Below are 18,306 nucleotides of genomic sequence, written 5' to 3'. Positions count from 1 at the left end.
TAAAGCCACGTGGCACTCCGGCCGCTCTGCTTTCCTTGACACCGTTGACTGTACCCTTTCTTCCACTGTAAGCCGAAAGACAACCTTCTTCCCTGAAGTTGCTTCTGGTCCAGTTTCGGTCACAGTGGTGAGAAAACGGAGAAGCTGGTGCCGATCGTGGGCATGTGGGTATCTAAACTATAAGCTGAGCCTGTGCTTCGCAGGCTTCTGGGACTGATTTTTGAGTGGAATGTGGAGGAGTTTGCAGCTGTGGGTTAAAGAAATCTTAAACCGCTTTATGCGGAGTTGAATGGCCAAGCTGGGGGCATTAGGGGGACGAGTGCGCTGAGAGGGGACGCAAAGCGTGGAGGTCTGAGAGAGTATATTCGTTCCTCTGCTTGTTGTTGCGAGCAAATATTTGGCAAGATGCATTTTGAGGAGGAAGGGTTTATTCTGGTTGACAGTTTGAGGCAAGGCGGCAGGACCAGGAGGACAGCAGCTGGTCAGCTTGCATCTTTCACCAAAAAGAAGAAGGGAGTGAGAGTGCCCGGCGAGCCGTCTCTCTTTGATTAAGTCCTAGGCTCCAGGCCGTGGGACGTCAGACCCACAGCTAAGGCAGGGCTTCACACCTCAATTAACCTAATATAATTAGATTAATCCTTCACAGGCGTGCCCAGAAGCTAATCTGATCTAGGTGATCTTTCACGGGTGTGCCTGGAGTCTTGCCTCCTGGGTGATTCTAGACTTTGCCAGGCTAACATTATTAACCACAGCAATGCCACCTCTTGTCTACTTGATGCACAAACATATCACGTAAAGTCATAATTTTCCTTCCCTTATCTTTATAGGCTCAAGTCCATCTCATAATGAAAAAAAAAAAAAAAAAGCATTAGTCTAACATCAAAGTCCTCATAGGTTTTAACAGTTCCTATGCCGTTCAAATGTACATTGTGTAAGTCACTAGAGACTCAAGGAACTCCCTTACCTATGAGATCCTAGAAAATAAAAAGTAAGTCACATTTTTCCAATTCACAATGGCACACAATAAACATTTCCATTTTTCTTAGTTACTTTTCTATTGCTGTGACAAAACACCATGACCAAAGCAACTTATTAAAGAAAGACATAGCCGTGCGGTGGTGGCACAGGCCTATAATCCCAGCACTCAGGAGGCAGAGGCAGGTGGATCTCTGTGAGTTTGAGGCCAGCCTGGTCTACAAAGTGAGTCCAGGACAGCCAAGAGTACACAGAGAAACCCTGTTTCGAAAAACCAAAACAAACAAACAAACAAACAAACAAACAAATAAATAAAACAAAATAAAGAAAGGCATTTATTGGACTTATACTTTCAGAGGATTAGAGTCCACTGTGGATCAAAGACACGGCAGCAGCAGCAGCTCAGAGCTCACATCTTGATCCAAAATCTGGAAGCAGAGAGAGAACACTAGGAATACCGTGAACTTTTGAAATCTCCAAGCCGTCCCGGTGACACATCTCCTCCCACAAGACCACACCTCCTAATCCTTCCCGAACAGTTCCACCAATGAGAACCACGCATTCCAACATATGAGCCTATGAGGGTATTCTCATTCAAACTACTCCATCCCAAAAGGGACGAACAGTGTCATAGCAAGGAATGGCTACACCAAATCCTGCCATCCGTGCCTGGCATCTGGGGGTCATGGTGGGAACATCTGGGCTACAAAGGACTTGAGTACCCACACTTTTCCAGCTTGGTCACAGGCTGCATACATAAGTCCCCAGCCCTTGGGCCAGCTCCACTCCATGCCTGCAGCTTTCCTTGGCAGATACTCACATCCCTGGTATCTCTAGCACTTGGAATCCCCCTATACCTCAGGCCTCCTCTCCATGGCTTTAAGCAGTGGCTTCTTGGGGGCGTCTTTCGGAAACGTCCTTCCCGCCTTGCATTGCTTGGCTCTCTTGAAACTTGATGAAAGCCTCCGTGATTCCTTCAGTCTTAGAAGCCGGTCCCACGCGAGTGTGTCCACGTCCCATTCTCAGTTCCAGACAGAGCCCGGCCCACTGTGCGACACTACAGCGGCAGCTGGCCTTTACGAAGTCTTCCCTAGCAGTTCCGGTTAGTTGGGCTTCTGTGTATGTTTTCGTAAGAGCCTCCTGTTGGAAGGACCCTGCTGCTGTCTGAGGTTGCAGTCCTTCCGGTCCCCGATAGCCTTCTGAGCCGTTAGGCCCTCTCCCCAGCATGGCCTCCAGCTCCCTCTGCCTGGCTTTGTTTGCTTGTTTATCGAGGTGAGGTTTCTCTGTGTAGCCCTGGCTATCCTGGAACTCATTATGTAGAGCAGGCTGGCCTCACTGGGGATGAGGAGAGTTCACCAGGCCAGACTGCCGTCCTCACAGGAGTTTAAAAGGAAGCTGACGGCCGAAGGGGTGGCTCAGCGGTTAAGGATGTGTATGGCTTTTCCAGAGGACCCGAGTTCGGTTCCCAGCACCCATGTTGCACAGCGCACAGCTCCTGTGATTACAGCTTCTTTGGGGTCAGATACACTCCTGTAGCCCCAGTGGGCACTGCACACACATGTACAAATGCACATGCCCATGCATGTAATTGTAAAAATAATCACTTTAAGTAGTTGAGCAGGGACCTTGAGACCAGTATGGGTCTTTGGCAGCTTTGCCGAGTCCCGTGATGGGATCTTTATAAAGTAGGAAAGGCTCCGGCAGCTCTCAACTACCAAGGCAGGCTAGAGCACTCGGGAGGAAACGAAGAAAGGGGAAAACAGATCCCGGGTCCTCTCTGAATTACTCAAAACAGCAAACATGATAAGATTTGTGTCAAGTTAGAGTTCCTAGGAGAAACTGTTGATAAGAAGTTACATCTGTGCTTTAGAGGGCTTGGAAGCCTGACCAGCAGTTCATCAAAGGGTTCAAGACAGGAGTGGAAGATGGGGGAGGGCACAAGTGGCCCCTACTGTGGAGGATGGAGACACTCTGGAAATAGCTCCAGCTGCTCTCCCAGTGAGGTGGCCAGGGTCGCCAACTGAGGGCCATGCACAGTGATCAGAGCTCTGTGTTGAACAGTGGGTTCATTTGTTCTATTACTGTACAAAATACTTGGGCTTTGATACATAGTGGAGCCAAGTTTGCCTTGGTTCCTGGGCGCCCCCACCTCCAGCAAGGGGGACAATGGGCTGCGGAGGGAGGGTATGAAGACAAAGGGGAAGATTAGGAGGACCTAGGGCAGGCCCTGGTCGCACTCAGTAGGTCATAAAGCAAAAGTTAGAGGCCAGCCTGTTCTACATAGTGAGTTCCAGGACAGCCAGGGCTACAGAGAAAGATCCCGCCTCAAACAACAGAAATAATATTCCTCAATAGTAAATAATAATAACAACAACAACAACAACAACAACAATAATGATAATAATAAATAAAAATAACTGCAGGAAAGGGAATAAAAATTAAAACATAAAACTTTGTTCTGAGTCCTCTAAAATGATAAGACATATTCTTGTCATTCTTTTTTTAAAAATAAATAAATGCACTTTACTACTAGACAAATTTGAGACATTAACATTCTAGAACTAAATATCACATTACTTATGGTTTAAAAGAATTATCTCACTCGGGAGGCAGAGGCAGACAAATCGCAGTGAGTTCGAGGCCAGCCTGGTCTACAAAGTGAGTCCAGGACAACCAAGGCTACACAGAGAAACCCTGTCTCAAAAAAAAAACAAAAACAAACAAACAAACAAACAAAAAACCAAAACCAAACAAACAAAAAACAAGAATAAGAATAAGAATCTCAGCCAGGCTGTGGTGGCGCACGCCTTTAATCCCAGCACTCGGGAGGCAGAGGCAGGCAGATCTCTGTGAGTTCGAGGCCAGCCTGGTCTACAAAGTGAGTCCAGGACAGCCAAGGCTACACAGAGAAACCCTGTCTGGAAAAACAAAACAAAACAACTAAGATTTATCTCAGATGATACTCAACCTGAATCCAGTGGCCTATTGGCTCATTCTTTCAAACACGATAGCTTTACTTTATAGCTAAGAAATCAATAGCTACATATCGTTGCTATATTTGACGTTGTGCATGTCCCCACTCATATTTTGCTAATGGTGTAGATGCAAAATGGGGCAGTGATATTACGTTCTTATCCTGACTCTTGGACATTTGCCACCACAAATGTTTTAATTTATTTTTGAATGTAGAACAGTTAAAGATATCTATTGAATTTTGTAGATTTTTTTGGTCATTCTTTTGATTTGGCCTGGTGTTCAATGTTCATCAGAGACGTCGCTCTGCAGTAGCTGCCCTGGTTGGCTTTTATTGTCAGTTTGACAAGCTAGTGTCGCCTGAGAAGATGGAAGCTCAGTTGAAGAACTGCCTTGGTCAGATTCCGCCTTCTGGCCATGGCTATGAGACTTGTCTTGACTGATGATGACCCCTACAGCGGGTGGCACCATGCCTAGGCAGGGGGGTCTGCACCCTCTAAGGAAGCTGACATAGAGCAAGCAAGAGCGAGCCAGAGACGGACCCAGTAAGTAAGTAGGTCTCCTCCAAGGTTTCTGCTCCTCTTTGCTGCCCTGACTTCCCTCAGGGATAGACGGTTACCTGGAAGTGTGCTCGGAAACAAATGCCTTCCCGACTTGCGTTTGACCATAGTTTATCACAGCAACAGGAAAGCAAACTAGGACAGTTGGCTTCCCTTTGTATGTCAAGAGCTTCTGTGGTCACACTTAGTCTGTGGGCTGGGCAGACTCTCCCACCCTCCTGAGTTAGGTTCCTCAGCAGAGGAAGTGGGTAAGGGATGGGAGGCGATTCTAGCCTCCAAAGCATTCTGGAAGCGACATAGAAACAAACACAGATCTGGGCATGTGGACCAGTTGCCGTACTTTCAAGACCTGCTCAGCCCTGGGCACCATGGAGAAGGATGAGGCTGCAGATGCCAGGAAGGCTGCAGAGCTTTGGATGTCTCTCCATGGCCTCACAGCAGTGAGGCCAGTGAACCTCACAGCAGACAGCCAGCTCAGAGTCCCCAGGCTTGGAAATGTGGTTATCCTGAGGTGCCAGGCTCACCAGCCTCCAAGAACGGAGCTACCCCTGCTTCACAGCCTGACCTAAGCCTTCCCCACGAGTGTCCTTTGGCATCCCGCCACCATGACCACCTCTCACCCTGGGGTCGTGGCTGGTTGACTCTTGGCTCCCTCTGGCTTGTGGTATTCTTGGCTCCCAGTTCTCCAGGAATATCTGTCTTAAACATTCAGTTCCATCTCCAAACGATGCACAAGTCTGGTTCTCTGAGAAATGAACCTCTTTCATACAGCTGACCTATCTATCCCACCACAAGACTCACGGCACCCCAAAACCTCCTGAATTTGAGACATGTAAGGCTGTCGAGTGGGTTCTTTTCACCGGGACCATCTTGAGGCAGACAGAGAGACGGTAAAGACTAAGGAGACACGGGACAGGGGAGAAGCCCCACACCCCAGAATCTGGATAGGAATCAGAAAACTGCAATGCAGCTGACGAATTAAAACAGCTTACAGATTCTCCATTCCTATAGACGAGCAAGGATGCTAACGCAATAAACACACCATGCTTACCCAGGGTCAGAGTGCTCATGACCTCTGAGATAAGCCAACAGCCCTCTCTTATCTCTACTGCTAAACAATTTGTCTTATAAACCACCTTACAATTTCATTTGCAAAGGGAAATTCTTTAAGGAAAAAAAATATTTTTCACTTAATTTTAAATTTCAAGAAAGCCTTATTTTTAATGTATTATGAATGTTTTACTTGCTCGATGTAGTATGTATGTATGTGTGTGTGTATGTATGTGTGTATGTGTGTATGTATGTGTGTGTATGTGTGTATGTATGTGTGTGTATGTGTGTGTATGTATGTGTGTGTATGTATGTGTGTGTATGTATGTGTGTGTATGTATGTGTGTGTATGTATGTGTGTGTATGTGTGTATGTATGTGTATGTATATATGTGTGTATGTATGTGTGTGTATGTGTGTATGTGTGTATGTATGTGTGTGTATGTGTGTGTATGTGTGTGTGTATGTGTGTGTATGTGTGTGTATGTGTGTATGTATGTATGTGTGTATGTATGTGTTTGTATGTGTATATGTGTGTTGTATGTGTGTATGTTGTATGTGTGTGTAGTATATGTGCGTATGTATGTCTGGATGTGTATGATGTATATGTATATGTGTGTATGTATGTGTGTATGTGTATATGTGTGTGTGTATGTATGTATGTGTGTGTGTATGTATGTGTGTGTATGTATGTATGTGTATGTATGTGTGTGTATGTATGTGTGCGTGTGTATGTGTGTGTATGTGTGTGTATGTGTGTGTATGTATGTGTGTGTATGTGTGTATGTATGCGTGTATGTATGTGTGTATGTATGTATGTATGTGCACCATTTGCTTGCCTGGTGCTCTTGGAGGCCAAAGGAAGAACTTGGAGCCCCTGAAATTGTAGTTACAGGTGATTGTGTGTTACCATGTGGGCTCTCGGAACCAAACTCAGGTCTGTTGGGAGAGCAGCCAGTGCCCTCTGCAGTCCCACTTAACTGTTAAATCTTGCTGAATCTACAAGTGTGTTGTAAGTGACATGTTTTGGGCAGTGCAGTTTACACAGCAGCAAGCCAGGCTTGTTGTTCACAGAGCACCATGGAAGTGGAGGCAGAAGGCTCTCCTGGATTTTTGAGGCCAGCCTCTTCTACACAGTGAGTGCCTGACCAGCTAGGATAGACCTTAAAATCTTACCTTGGAGGAAGAGGAGAAATAAGTAAATAAATAAATAAATAAGGAAGCCCACAGAACCGTAAGTTCAAGGGCAGCGCGCTCTCTCTCCAGGCTTCCATCTGAAGTGTAAACCACCTTCCATCTCTCTTTAAACGCAATACTTTTATTTCACTCAGACTCTCCTGAAAGGATTTGGGTGCTGGGACGCAAGCTCAGATCCTCTGGAGGAACACTCCTGACAGCCCCCATCTCTCTGGGCCTGTGTGACGGGCCTGTGTGACTTCTGATCCTATTTCACTATTTCTGGCTTTAGGGTAGAGCAGTGGTTCTCAACCTGTGGGTCACGGCCCCTTTGTGGAGCTCAACCTTTCCACTGGGGTCATCTAAGACTGTTGGAAAACATATTTACACTATGATTCATACCAGTACCAAAACTACAGTTACAAAGTAGCAACGAAAATAATTTAATGGTTGGGGAGGGTCACCAAAACATGAGGAACTGTATTGAAGGGTCACAGCGCTGGGCAGCTTGGGAACCACTGGGATAGGCTGCTGTCAGGCTTCGTCCTGTGTCTGAATGCCAGCAACCACCACTAGATGGCATATAGGACCTTCAAGCTTGGTTTTGAATTTTCTTCTTCCAATATGCTTTGTCTTGACTTCCATATCAGGGACTGGCAGGGAGTTGGAGGGTTTTGCATAGGACTCAAGAGGAATTTTGCGCAGAAAGGGAACTTCTTTCAAAAGTTCAATGTCAACTGCGACTTTAAAATTATTTATTTATTTATTTATTTATTTATTTATTTATTTATTTATTTGAGAGAGCCACATGTGGGCTGCAGGCGAGGCTATGGAGGTCAAAAGACAACTCACAGAACTCAGCTCTCTCCTTCTACTTGTAGGTTCCAGGGAGCCAACTCAGGTCCTAAGGCTTGGAGATAAGGCACTCTTACATGTGAGCCACCTGACTAACCCAGATAAAACTTTTTTTTTAATAGTGAATTAGTCTAGAATGAAGAATCTGGACAGGAAAGGTCACTAAGACCCCAAGTTGACTATCTCAGGGGCCATAGGGACAGCCTGGCCCTCTTGAGGTATGTGTCATGCATGGCAGACAATGGAGGTGCAGGAGAGTGTTAGAGTTCATGGCAGGAGGGGGCTCACGCGCCCTGGTGGTAAATACCAATATTCTCCTCTGGTAACTTGGGTCGCTTGCTGCTCCCATTTGTAGATTTTCTGTTGCCCTCCTGTCATCTCAGAAAAGTGGCAGGAACTCTGAAAGGACTGTTTTATTTAATCTTGGGTAAGCAGTCTCATCTCTGATCTGTTCAGAGTGGAATTTTCTCTCTCCTCTTCCATCGAGTTTCAGAGGATGGGCTAGGATGGTCTGTCTTGCTTATCTGTAGACTCTCAGCCCCTGAAATAGTCTTGGATGTTCATTCATGAATGATAAATTGTGATGTAGTTTCCTGAAGTGAATGGCCAGAGAGAAGTTGCCTCTCTTCTGTCTCTGCTCTTGTGGGGCTTACAGTCTGGCCAGGAGGACAACGCATGGCAGCGCAAGGATGATGGATGCAAGGAAGCACTATCCTTCTGCTTCATGGAGACTTCCGGCAGGGGTAGGGAGGAGGGTGGGGAGGAAGGAGTCCTGGGAAGGCCTGGGAGATCGGAGGGAAGCTAAAAGCCCTAGCGTGCAAGCAAGCTTAGTGTCCATGGAAGAGCAAGAGGGCACTGGCAGCAAGTGGTACCAGGAGAGGAGGTGGGATGAGGCTGGGCAAGAACAGCCAGCCCATGCGCCCGAGTCTGGGGGGACCACTCCAAGGATCTCAGCTTTGACTTGGGGTGTCATGGGGAGCCATGTAAGGGTCTTAACAAAGTAACAGATCTTTTAGTAGGAAAGAATGGCCCAGGCTGCTGAGAAGTTGAGGGGACCCCTGAGATGCTGGGAGGCCAACAAGGAAACTGATGAAAGGGAGGGGTGCTGCACCAAAAATGGGCATGAGGGTGTGTTGGGTGATCAATTCTTGATATGACCAGGTTTGAAGGCAGAGCAGGCACAACTGACTGTTCTGCAGGCCTAGTGGGTAATTAGTAAATATTCCTTTGAATATTAATAGTATACTTCCCCACAGCCACCCAGCATCACCTTTTACTTGGCCCCGAGACCACTCCTACTGCCCCACTGTGCCCTTGCCCAGTTAACTTCTCTGCCTTGTCTTTCTAAAGCTTTCCCTGGCATCTCCAAACCTAGTGAGCTCAATCAAGCCTTCTGAGCGGCACACTTCTACCATTAGACAGGCACTGCTGGGCACTGGGCCCCGTCTATACAACTCACTTCTGTGTCATTGTGTACACCAAAGGTGCTCACTAAATGCTGCCAAGAGTGGTGACCAGGAACCTTCTGTTTTGGTCCAGCTGAGGCTGAATTCTAAGCCAGGATGATTCTCTGCCCCTCCTCCAGGAAGTTTGGGAAGCACACTCTCCCTTCAGCCCTGGCCTGGGTCCACTCGAGGCCGCAAGAAGCCTGGACATTGCCCATGCTACCTTAGAGCATGCCGTGAAAGACCTGTGTGCCCCTCCCACCCTACAGCTGAAACAATCATTTTTCTAGATTTTTATTTTATAGCAATTGTCATAGTTAGAGAAGTAAATAACACATTTAAAAACCTCCTCAGGGCCAAAGGGTACCAGAGCATTTACAAACACACGGGGTAGGGGAGGCAGGACAGGAGGGCGAGGCCCTACAGCTTGAGAACCCAGGCCCTGCCCCAGACTTGGACACTGCCGCGAGCCACCAGGACTGTCCTGTGTGCTCAGGGAGCGCCACACAGGAATAGACCTCTGTTCACAGGACCTGGTGGGAGACTGAGGCCCCACTTCCCATCCAGGGAGCTCCCTACATCCCACAAGCCAGCTCCAGGGGGCCCCTGGGAAGCACCAAAGGACAGGGGCAGTGTGAGGGACACGGAGACTGGGACAGGTGTCAATAGATCTGGCCTGCCCTGGAGGGTGAGACGGTGACACACACATACGTGTGCATACACGAACAAACTGTACCTTCACAGAAAGGGGGAGGTTTCTTCTGTGGTTTTTGTCTTCTAAGTCTCCATGTCTACGACGTTATTTTAGTTTTTTGCTATTATTATTTTTTGTTTCTTCAACAGTGACAAACTGAGGTAAAACGTCTGTAACCAACACCTCTTCTAAGGGGCAAAGGATCCCAACCCAATCGACAGAGACAGTACCAGCATGGGTAGCAAGAGCAGGGGCTGACCCAGTCTGAGTCCTGTTAGGGTCAGGCTGGCTGCTGCCTCTAAACAACGGGGCTGGGCTATGTACCTAAAGTCTCCTCTGAGGACTACCATCCTAGATACTACAAGGGAGAAGCCTCCCACACAGGATCTCAACAGAGAGAGGGCGCACATGGGATGCGGGATGTCTACTGTGGAATCTCGCTTCCTGGTTATTGCAGATCAGGGTGGAGGGGCCTAAGGCAAGAGAAGTAGCGGCTGGGAAGGGGAGCCCAGCGGCTCCAGGTGGGCTAGGGCAGTGATGGGGGCCTTCTGGGATTCGCCTCTTGGCAGGAGGAGGGGTTTGCTACTTACCTGGCATATGTGGGCCCTGTGTCCACTAGGGAAGTGGTGCACCCCAGGAGAGTGGGACCAGGCCCTGGAGCAACCACAGTTTGTAAACTGGACTCAGGCAGGGCAGGGGGACCTATAGCCCTTTGTGGTGGGAGTGGAGGGATGTATAGAGAGGTGGGGGGGGGCTCCAGGCCGAGGGGTGGTTGGCGCCCCTTTTAGCTAGCCAGCCTGCCAGCCAGCCCCAATATGGAACCTCCTTGAATGACCCAAACTTTGGGAGGGATCCTAGGAGAGGTAACCCAGGCTGGCCAGTGGGTAGGGCCAGGCAGATGGCGCAGCTTCCCTGTGCTGAGGTTATTGCAGGGGCTCCTTAAGCCTCCACATTGGGTAGGGGTTCCCCAAGGAGAGCTAGGGCAGGGTGATCTCCTGTTTTGCTGCCTAAGAGCCTGAGCCAACAGCAGGTGTCTCCTGGGATTCCCTGAGGAGTGTGGTAAAACACAGGCTTGGCTCTTGGCAGCTGCCTGGTGAGGTGTCTGGACACTCAAGTCACCTGACACACCCTCACTCCTCTCACTTTGGTGACTTGCTGTCCCATCCACGGATCTCTCCTGCAAGGGTACTGGTCTAGGATATGACTCCAACAGAAACCCAGGAGCAACTGGCACAATCGCGTCTCTGCTTGTGGAGTGCTCAGGGACGGAGCAGCCGGGCTGTGCATGTGCTCCCTTGCCCTAGGGACGCAGGAGTGCAGGAGCCTCCCGTTCCTCTGCCATCTGCTCCCCCACTCCCAGGAGGGGAGCTTACTGGACTCTGTTCCCAATAGCCTCGGGGTTGCAGTAATAGCTCTCTCCCTCCTAGGTTCAAAGTCCCCATCAGCAGGTGAGGGGGTGTCACTAGGTATTTGGGTCTGTTCCTGCACACCACTTTTGCTACATGTAGGGGGCGTGGCCTCTCCCTCTGACCTCCCCAGACAGTTTCTAAGGGTCTCATGCCCGTATCTGGCCAACACCAAAGCCCCCTTTCTGTGCCCAGGTTTGGATAGAAGATTGTAGGGTGATCTGCCAAGGGGTGTGAAGCGCCAGGAGTGTCCAGGTTCCAGAGCTCAGAGTCTGGCCCACAAGCTCCCAGCCTTCGTCAGGGGCCTCAGCTCCTCTGGGCTGAGGCCGGCCATATGCAGGGTCATCTGCTAGCTAAGTCACCAGCCCACCACCGACCCGGGTGTCTGGGCCTCCTAGTCTACGCTACTCCCTCCCGCCACCTCCACGTGCTCCTTGTCCCCGGTACAGGTTGGAGAGCACGGGCTTCCCCCACAAGTGGCTGCGCTGCTCCCGGTGGCTCAGACGCAGATCTCGATGGCTGTGGCCAGCACCACCTGCCCTTTGCTCTTGTCCGGGCGGCCATCGGTCCTGCCTGGAGGCGTGGGCGGGGCCAGACCTGCCTCTGGCACGGGGACTGGCACGGGCACTGGCACCACCGGCCCCGCGCTAGGCGGCGAAGGCCGCGAGCCACTGCCACTCTCTGTGAGCACAGTGCGCTTGAGCGGCCCTGGAGCCTCGAGGCGCAGGGGCCCAGGCAGGCGGTCCCCGGGCGGTTTGCGTGCACGATGCGACGGCCTCCGCCGCAACTCGGACGTCAGCTCGTGCTTGAGGAAGCGGAAGACCTCCTTGGCAGGACCGCGCCGTTCAGGCTCCAGGGCCAGCAGCCGCTGGAACATGCGCAACGCGGGCTCGGTGAAGCGGCGCCACTGCGAGGGCAGCCCTGGCAGGCGACCCCGCTGCCAGCGCACGAATTCCTCGAAGAAAGCATCGGCGCCCGATGCAGCCTCCCAGGGGAAGTTGCCGGTGAGCACACAGAAGATAAGCACGCCGAATGCCCACACGTCCACACCCGTGTCCACCGCGAAGCCATCGGCGCGGCCCGCCTGGCACACCTCGGGCGCCGTGTAGGGTATAGTGCCGCTCACACGCTTCACGCGGCAACCCACGCGCCGCGTCATGCCGAAGTCGGCCAGCTTCACACGGCGGCACTCACGGTCAAACAGCAGCACATTCTCGGGCTTGATATCCCGGTGCACCAGCTGCCTGCTGTGCATGAAGTCCAGCGCCAGCCCCAGCTGCTGCACACAACGCTTCACTGTGTCCTCTGGGAGCCCCACCTGCAGAAAGAAGGGATAGCTGTTCTAGGGTACCTGCCCTCGCCCCAGTTCCTTCTTTCAGGTTCTGTCATGGGCCCACTTGGGGACCACAACTTCCCTGTTGTTACCTGCCCACTTGGTGGCCACAACTCTCGTGCTATCCTTTGAACCTGCCTTGATCCTAGTGCCTGCTTGTCGTCCCAGCCTGGTGGGTACCCCTCCTGTTCCTTTGCTAGGTGGCCTTTGACCCTGAACCTTACCCAAGTGGAAAGATCCTAGCCAAGGACCAGAATCCTCCCTAGTTTGCTCGAGCACCACCTCCTCTGCCTCAATCCTTATTCACTGGCTTACTTACTATTTGTAGTACTAAAGAGGAGAAAACCCAGGCTTGCATGTATGCTAGGCAAATAAATACTGTACCACTAAGCTACATTCCCAGTTTGTTTTGTTTTTTGAGATAGGGTCCCACTGCTCAGCCCAAGCTTCCTGCTTCTGCCTCGCTCCCAGTTGCTGGGACTACAGCAGGCATGCACCACTGCACTCAGCTTACTGACGGATCAAGCGGTCGGACCCCTTCCAGGATTTCACGCTCTAGCAGCCCCGAAGCCCATCTCCCCTCTCTCTGCCGCTACCTCAGGTACCTGAGGAGGGATGATGTCAAACAGGTCCCCAGCAGGTGCATACTCCTGGGCAAAGACATAGCACTCCTCCGTCTCGAAGACCACATCGAAGACCTTGATGATGAAAGGGCTGGATGACAGGCTGTTGGTGATGCTCACCTCACGCAGGAAGTTCTTCAGCTTTGTCTTACTCTTATTCACAAATTTCAGGGCCATTTTGGTGCCTAGCAGGGCCACAGAAACATCAGTGAGACCCTCTCCCCACAGACCCCCTCCCTCCCTCACACCTGGTCAGCGTGATGTCCTCGTGGCAAAGATGGAAAACTGACCTAGTAAAGGGAAAAGACTTATCCACATCCACCCGGCAGAGTGGGGCTGTCCTGGGTCTTCTACCATGCAGTCCTTGATGAGAAAAATAAGCCAGGAAAGCTTACTGCCTCCTGCCCTGAGCTATTTCCTGACATACTGTCTACTCATCTGTTGTATAAGTCTCCCCAGCTAGAACATGGCTCCCCAAACATAGGAACCTGCCTCGAGCCAGTATCTCCAGAATTCACCACACGACAGGTGCTCAGCAAACACTTGCCAATGGGTGAATAAGAGAAGCCCTTGTGGGACACTGGTCCCCAAAACTGGGCACATATGCAACAGCAATAGCAATAGAACGCTACACATTCTAGGCCCTTCCCTCCGTCCTTCACGCTCACATCACATGCTCATCAGTGACCCAATGAGATCAAGCAATTGTTCCCTTCTTTCCTAAACGGAGGAAGTGGCTTATGCTGTCCAGGGTCACACAAAAAGCAGTAAGTCATTCTCATGCACGTGTTCTTCCTGTTGCCTTAGTGATCCCAGAGGCCCCTGCTGCCCTGCCAAGTATAGAGTTCTGTGACTTTGGCTGCCTTGCTGAACATCTGGGTCTGTGTCCTTAGTGGAGAAACATGTCCAGACCTACCCTAGAGGGCCATCTCCCTACACCCTCTAAATAAGTGTCCTGTTCCCAAGGATCTGTCCTCATCTCTGTTCAGCTCCTTAGCATGAGGTATCACCAATGTTTTCCAAGCACTGCTTCCAGCAGTGTCCTTGTCCCTGGGCTCATCTGTCTCAAAGGCACCCAGATGGCCCCAAAGTAGCCTACCCTCAGTTTGGGCACTTTGCCAACTCGTCCTGCTCTGCCCCCTTGCTGACCCTCTGTCCAGGCATGTCCCCACCCCAACCTTAATATCCTGCCATCCTACCAACACTCACCTGTGCCCTTGTAAGCCACCAGGTCAACCTTCCCATAGGTCCCTTTACCCAGCTCCCGGACGAGCTCATAGTGTTTGGTGACATCACTGGCAGCCAGTGTGCGTAGGGTCAGCGCCTGCATGTCCTCTGTGAGGAGAGGTACACCTGCACCTGGTACCGGGGCGGCCCCCGGCCCACAGCAAGGCAGGGAGTGGAGCGGTTCTGGCTCAGGGCAGCCCACGCTCATCTTCTCCCTGTTGTGGGGTACGGCATATTGAGTGACAAGCAAGCCCCCTGCTCCATCTACCGCCTACCTCCCCGGCACCTGGGAAATTCCCAGCAGGGCCACAAGAGATGCTAAGCATCATTCATCTTGTCACCACCCCCCAAGTTTCTGGATGGTCACTGTCCCTCGTTAGCGCTGTGTATCACAGGCCCATTTGTCTCACACTCTAACCCACACAGTGCCCAGCAAGCACACAGGTTTCTGTCACAAAGCAACAGCCACACATATGCTCCCATTCACAAGTCTCGGGTTTCTGTTGTGGGCGGTGGGGGGAGGGGTCAAACCTGGAGTTTTGCACATGCTAAGCATGCGATCTGTCGCTGAGCTACAGCCCTTTCTTATTCACAAGTAATGATGAAGCATCTGCTGTTTGCAGGTATATATCAGACAGAGCCTCTGGGGACCCAGCACTGTACAGTGCATGAGAATCCCTGCCCTTGAGATTTATGTACCAGGAAGACGGACACTAAACACAGAGAACAACAAACAAATGGCATTTTATAGTCAGAGGCAGAACGGGCTCAAGAGCACAGACGGGGTCAGTTAATGGCAGCATCTGCCATAACAAATACCTCAGCCACACCATGTCACCCGACACAGGCGAGAGTGCCAGTGTGGCCAAACAGTGACAATGCATGCAGCCATGACCAACAACCTCCCTGGGTGACAGCACAAGCCAATCCTCTCTGGTACATACAGCCCTGGGACCTGCCTGTCCTCCACTTTATGTCCACAGCTGGGATGGTCTTCGTGGACACACCCCCATTGCTGCTGTATGTGTCCACACAGACCATCGTCCTAGGGTGAAGTCCAAGGCTAGAGACTGTGACAGTGAAACCAACGCCCAATTTTGGGCCTTCATTTTTTGTTTTCCACCTTATGCTTTGCCTCATTTTTCTGTGGTTTGACTGGGGTTTGCTTGGTCTATGATAAACTACATATTTAAAACACGATTTGATGAGTTTTAAAAATGAATATTCATGAATCCATCACTGCAATCAACATAATGAGCATATCTGTCATTCTAAGAGTTTCCTTTTGTCCCACTATGAGCCTGCTCTGTCTCCATCCTTATCTTCCAGGCAGTCGTCCAGAACATTCTCTCCTTTGCGCTCTCTCTCTCTCTCTCTCTCTCTCTCTCTCTGTGTGTGTGTGTGTGTGTGGTCAGTACTCAGGCCTGTCATCCCAGAGACTCCGCCCACATCAGTCATCCTGAATCCTCTGCTCCCTGAAGGACACATCAAAGAGCTCCATCTAACATGAGGCATGACTTCCAAGCTACTCAGGCTGGGTTTGGCCGCACACCCGTGCTTATTTGTACATTTCACCCTTTCTGGACAAGAACTGCAATTGCCAGCTGAAAGCTGGGGGTGCTAGGAGCTCCCCGACTCACTCCATGAGCCCGGGGCCAGCCACTCCCTTCCAGGTCAGGCCCCTTCCCTTCCTTTTAGGCTGCACGACCCAGCCTCCCACTTTGCACGGAGAGGAGGAACATCAGGAGGGAACTTCCTGGCCTCCCACCAGCCACAGGCGGAGTTCCATCTGCCATCCTCAGGAATGGCTGGGATGAGCGAGGCCCCCTCCCTGCACTGGCTCCCACCTCTTCTACTTCCCCAGGCTCCTGCTCTCTCCATTCATGAACCAGCTCTGTTCACAGACCCTGTTCTCACAGAGCTGTCCCGCCCCCAGCTTTAGCCTTTTCTGAGTTTTATTTTGACTCTAGATGCCACAGCATTATCCTGGGAGTCTCGTCTGTGGCATGACAATGCTTTCACCCCCCCCCCCCCGAGGGTGGCGGGAGAACCAGCTCTGCCTCCCCTGACTCCTTACACAGCTGGACTCTGTAGCCGGTGTCCATAGAGGCCAGTCCCAGGCTAGGATTTTACCATAGCCGTAAGGGCTATACTGGAGAACTGGGGAGGAAGGAGATTTTCTCTCAGCGTCAGGGCTTCCAGAACCTCCAGCTCTGTCAAACGTCCACCAGCCCCCTGGTGAGGAGGACAAGCTAGCAACCCATGACTGGCTTCATTTCAAAAGGGGACACCAATGTTGAGGATGTCTTCAGGCCACTGTCCCTAACTGTTGAAGGGCAGTGTGGAGTTTTTCCTGAGGGTTTCTGATGAGCACACAGCCCTCTTGATCTGGAGCCTTCCCTAATCACTAGGGAGACGCTGGGCTGCTGTCCTGACCCGCTGACATATGTACACTCCTGGTGACAGAGACAGACAGCCTAGTGTGCAGGCATGGGTACTTTCAGCCCTGCTCAGTCTCCTCAGATGATTTCCATGTCCTCTGAGACTTCGAGTGGCAGCTACAAGAGGCCTTGTTCCTTCCAAGGGTGCCTGCCTGCTGGGCCTTGGAAGTGGCTCTGGGCACTCAAGCCAGTGTGCTCTGACCACCACCCCACACTGCCTCTGCAAACTTTAGTAGCTGCTACACAGGCCAGTGTTCCTAGGCAACCTCTACTTTCCACTTCTTGTTCCCCTTCCTAGCCTCCCCTGGGTCCCTCTCCCCCATGAACCTCTGCTTCCCCAGTAGGTGCAGGTCACCGGCACTGGAAGAGCTTACATCTCTCCATGCTTCCCCTGCTAAATGTGTCCGAGTAGATGTCTCAGCTGTGCCCACCTGTGAACAAGCCAAGAGCTCCTGAGGACAGGAGCCAGACCAGACCCCAACCCCACCCCTGCATCGTCCCTTAAATTTCCTGGGTAAGCTTTAGGGCTGCCCAGCCTTCCTCTTCCTGCAGCCCTGTTCTCCACAAGGTGTCAGCAGGAGACAATGTTGGAATCCACATGTCTGTCCCTGCTGCCGTGTTGTCCCTCAGGTACACACTGCTCTGACCCAGTTACCCATCATGACTTAGAGGCACAACGGGGAGCTACAGAGATGGCAAGAGCCCGGAACCATCTTGACCTTGATCCTACGTGAGCTATTTCAGCTGGGTGACCTACAGCCAGTCCCGGGCCCCAATTTACACATCCACACACCAAAGAAAACAAAAACATTAACCAAACTGAACCTACTGCAGCCAACTCGTCATGTGGACACAGCTAATCTTCTTAACTCTACAATAAAGTACTGTTATTACATGATTAAACGAAGCCCCGAGACCAAATGGCTTGCCCACAGAAAGGCAGCCAGCACTAGAAGTTCGATCTAAATTCCACCCTTTGAATCAGTTCTTTCCTAAGACAAGCACTGGGAACAATACACCCAGATCCTGACGGAGCTGGGTAGAGTCTCAGCCAAGGACACCCATGTCATCCTCACAGCTCCCGTTTGCTCCTCGCAGTGATGTCACGTAGCTCCTGGTGTACATGGCAACCTGAGACTGAGTGAGGCACGACGTGCCTAGCTCCCGAGTAGTTGGAAGGACAGAGACACATCTGACAGTAGAGGACTGCTGTCCTTCGGGTTCTGAACGCACTCTTTTGAATGCACTCAGCTGCAGACTGCAGGTGGCAACTCCCAGCACCAGGAAATAGTTTGCTCCATGCAGGTGCTCGTCAGGGCATCCACCCACACTCTGGGTGACTGCTGTCTCAAGAGACCCTTTGGGTGGTACACTTTCAGGGTGTGTCCCTACTGGCTCTGAGACCCATCTGTGCAGTGATCCGGAGCTTTCCGCTACCCACCAGGGTGCTGCGTTGCTGTCCTGACCATCTGATATGTGTACACTCTAGGAGAGAGAGATGGACATCCCAGTGTGCAGGCACAGCAGTCCTGGCTCTGCCACATGCTGG

At 51.1% G+C, this 18,306-nt stretch overlaps 1 protein-coding gene across 4 annotated transcripts in view; it reads right to left on the bottom strand.

The window, feature by feature from the left end:
- Window positions 1-11,402: 11,402 nt before the first annotated feature.
- The window catches only part of Sbk1 (SH3 domain binding kinase 1), a 44,191-nt gene continuing 37,287 nt past the window's right edge, over window positions 11,403-18,306 (bottom strand). For 3 of the 4 annotated variants that reach the window (XM_051145207.1, XM_051145205.1, XM_051145208.1), the window contains exons 2-4: window positions 14,299-14,531; window positions 13,072-13,274; window positions 11,403-12,451 (exon numbers count right to left, since the gene is read on the bottom strand). In XM_051145207.1, the coding sequence (XP_051001164.1) occupies window positions 11,633-12,451; window positions 13,072-13,274; window positions 14,299-14,524 (1,248 nt within the window). In that variant the 5' untranslated portion in view covers window positions 14,525-14,531 and the 3' untranslated portion in view covers window positions 11,403-11,632. Of the gene's footprint in view, window positions 12,452-13,071; window positions 13,275-14,295; window positions 14,532-18,306 lie in introns of all 4 variants that reach the window. The other variant, XM_051145206.1, reaches the window with a different exon arrangement.

This window comes from Acomys russatus, chromosome 5, assembly GCF_903995435.1.
Source record: "Acomys russatus chromosome 5, mAcoRus1.1, whole genome shotgun sequence".
Taxonomy (NCBI): Eukaryota; Metazoa; Chordata; class Mammalia; order Rodentia; family Muridae; genus Acomys; species Acomys russatus.
This window is presented reverse-complemented; position numbering and strand designations above follow the sequence as displayed.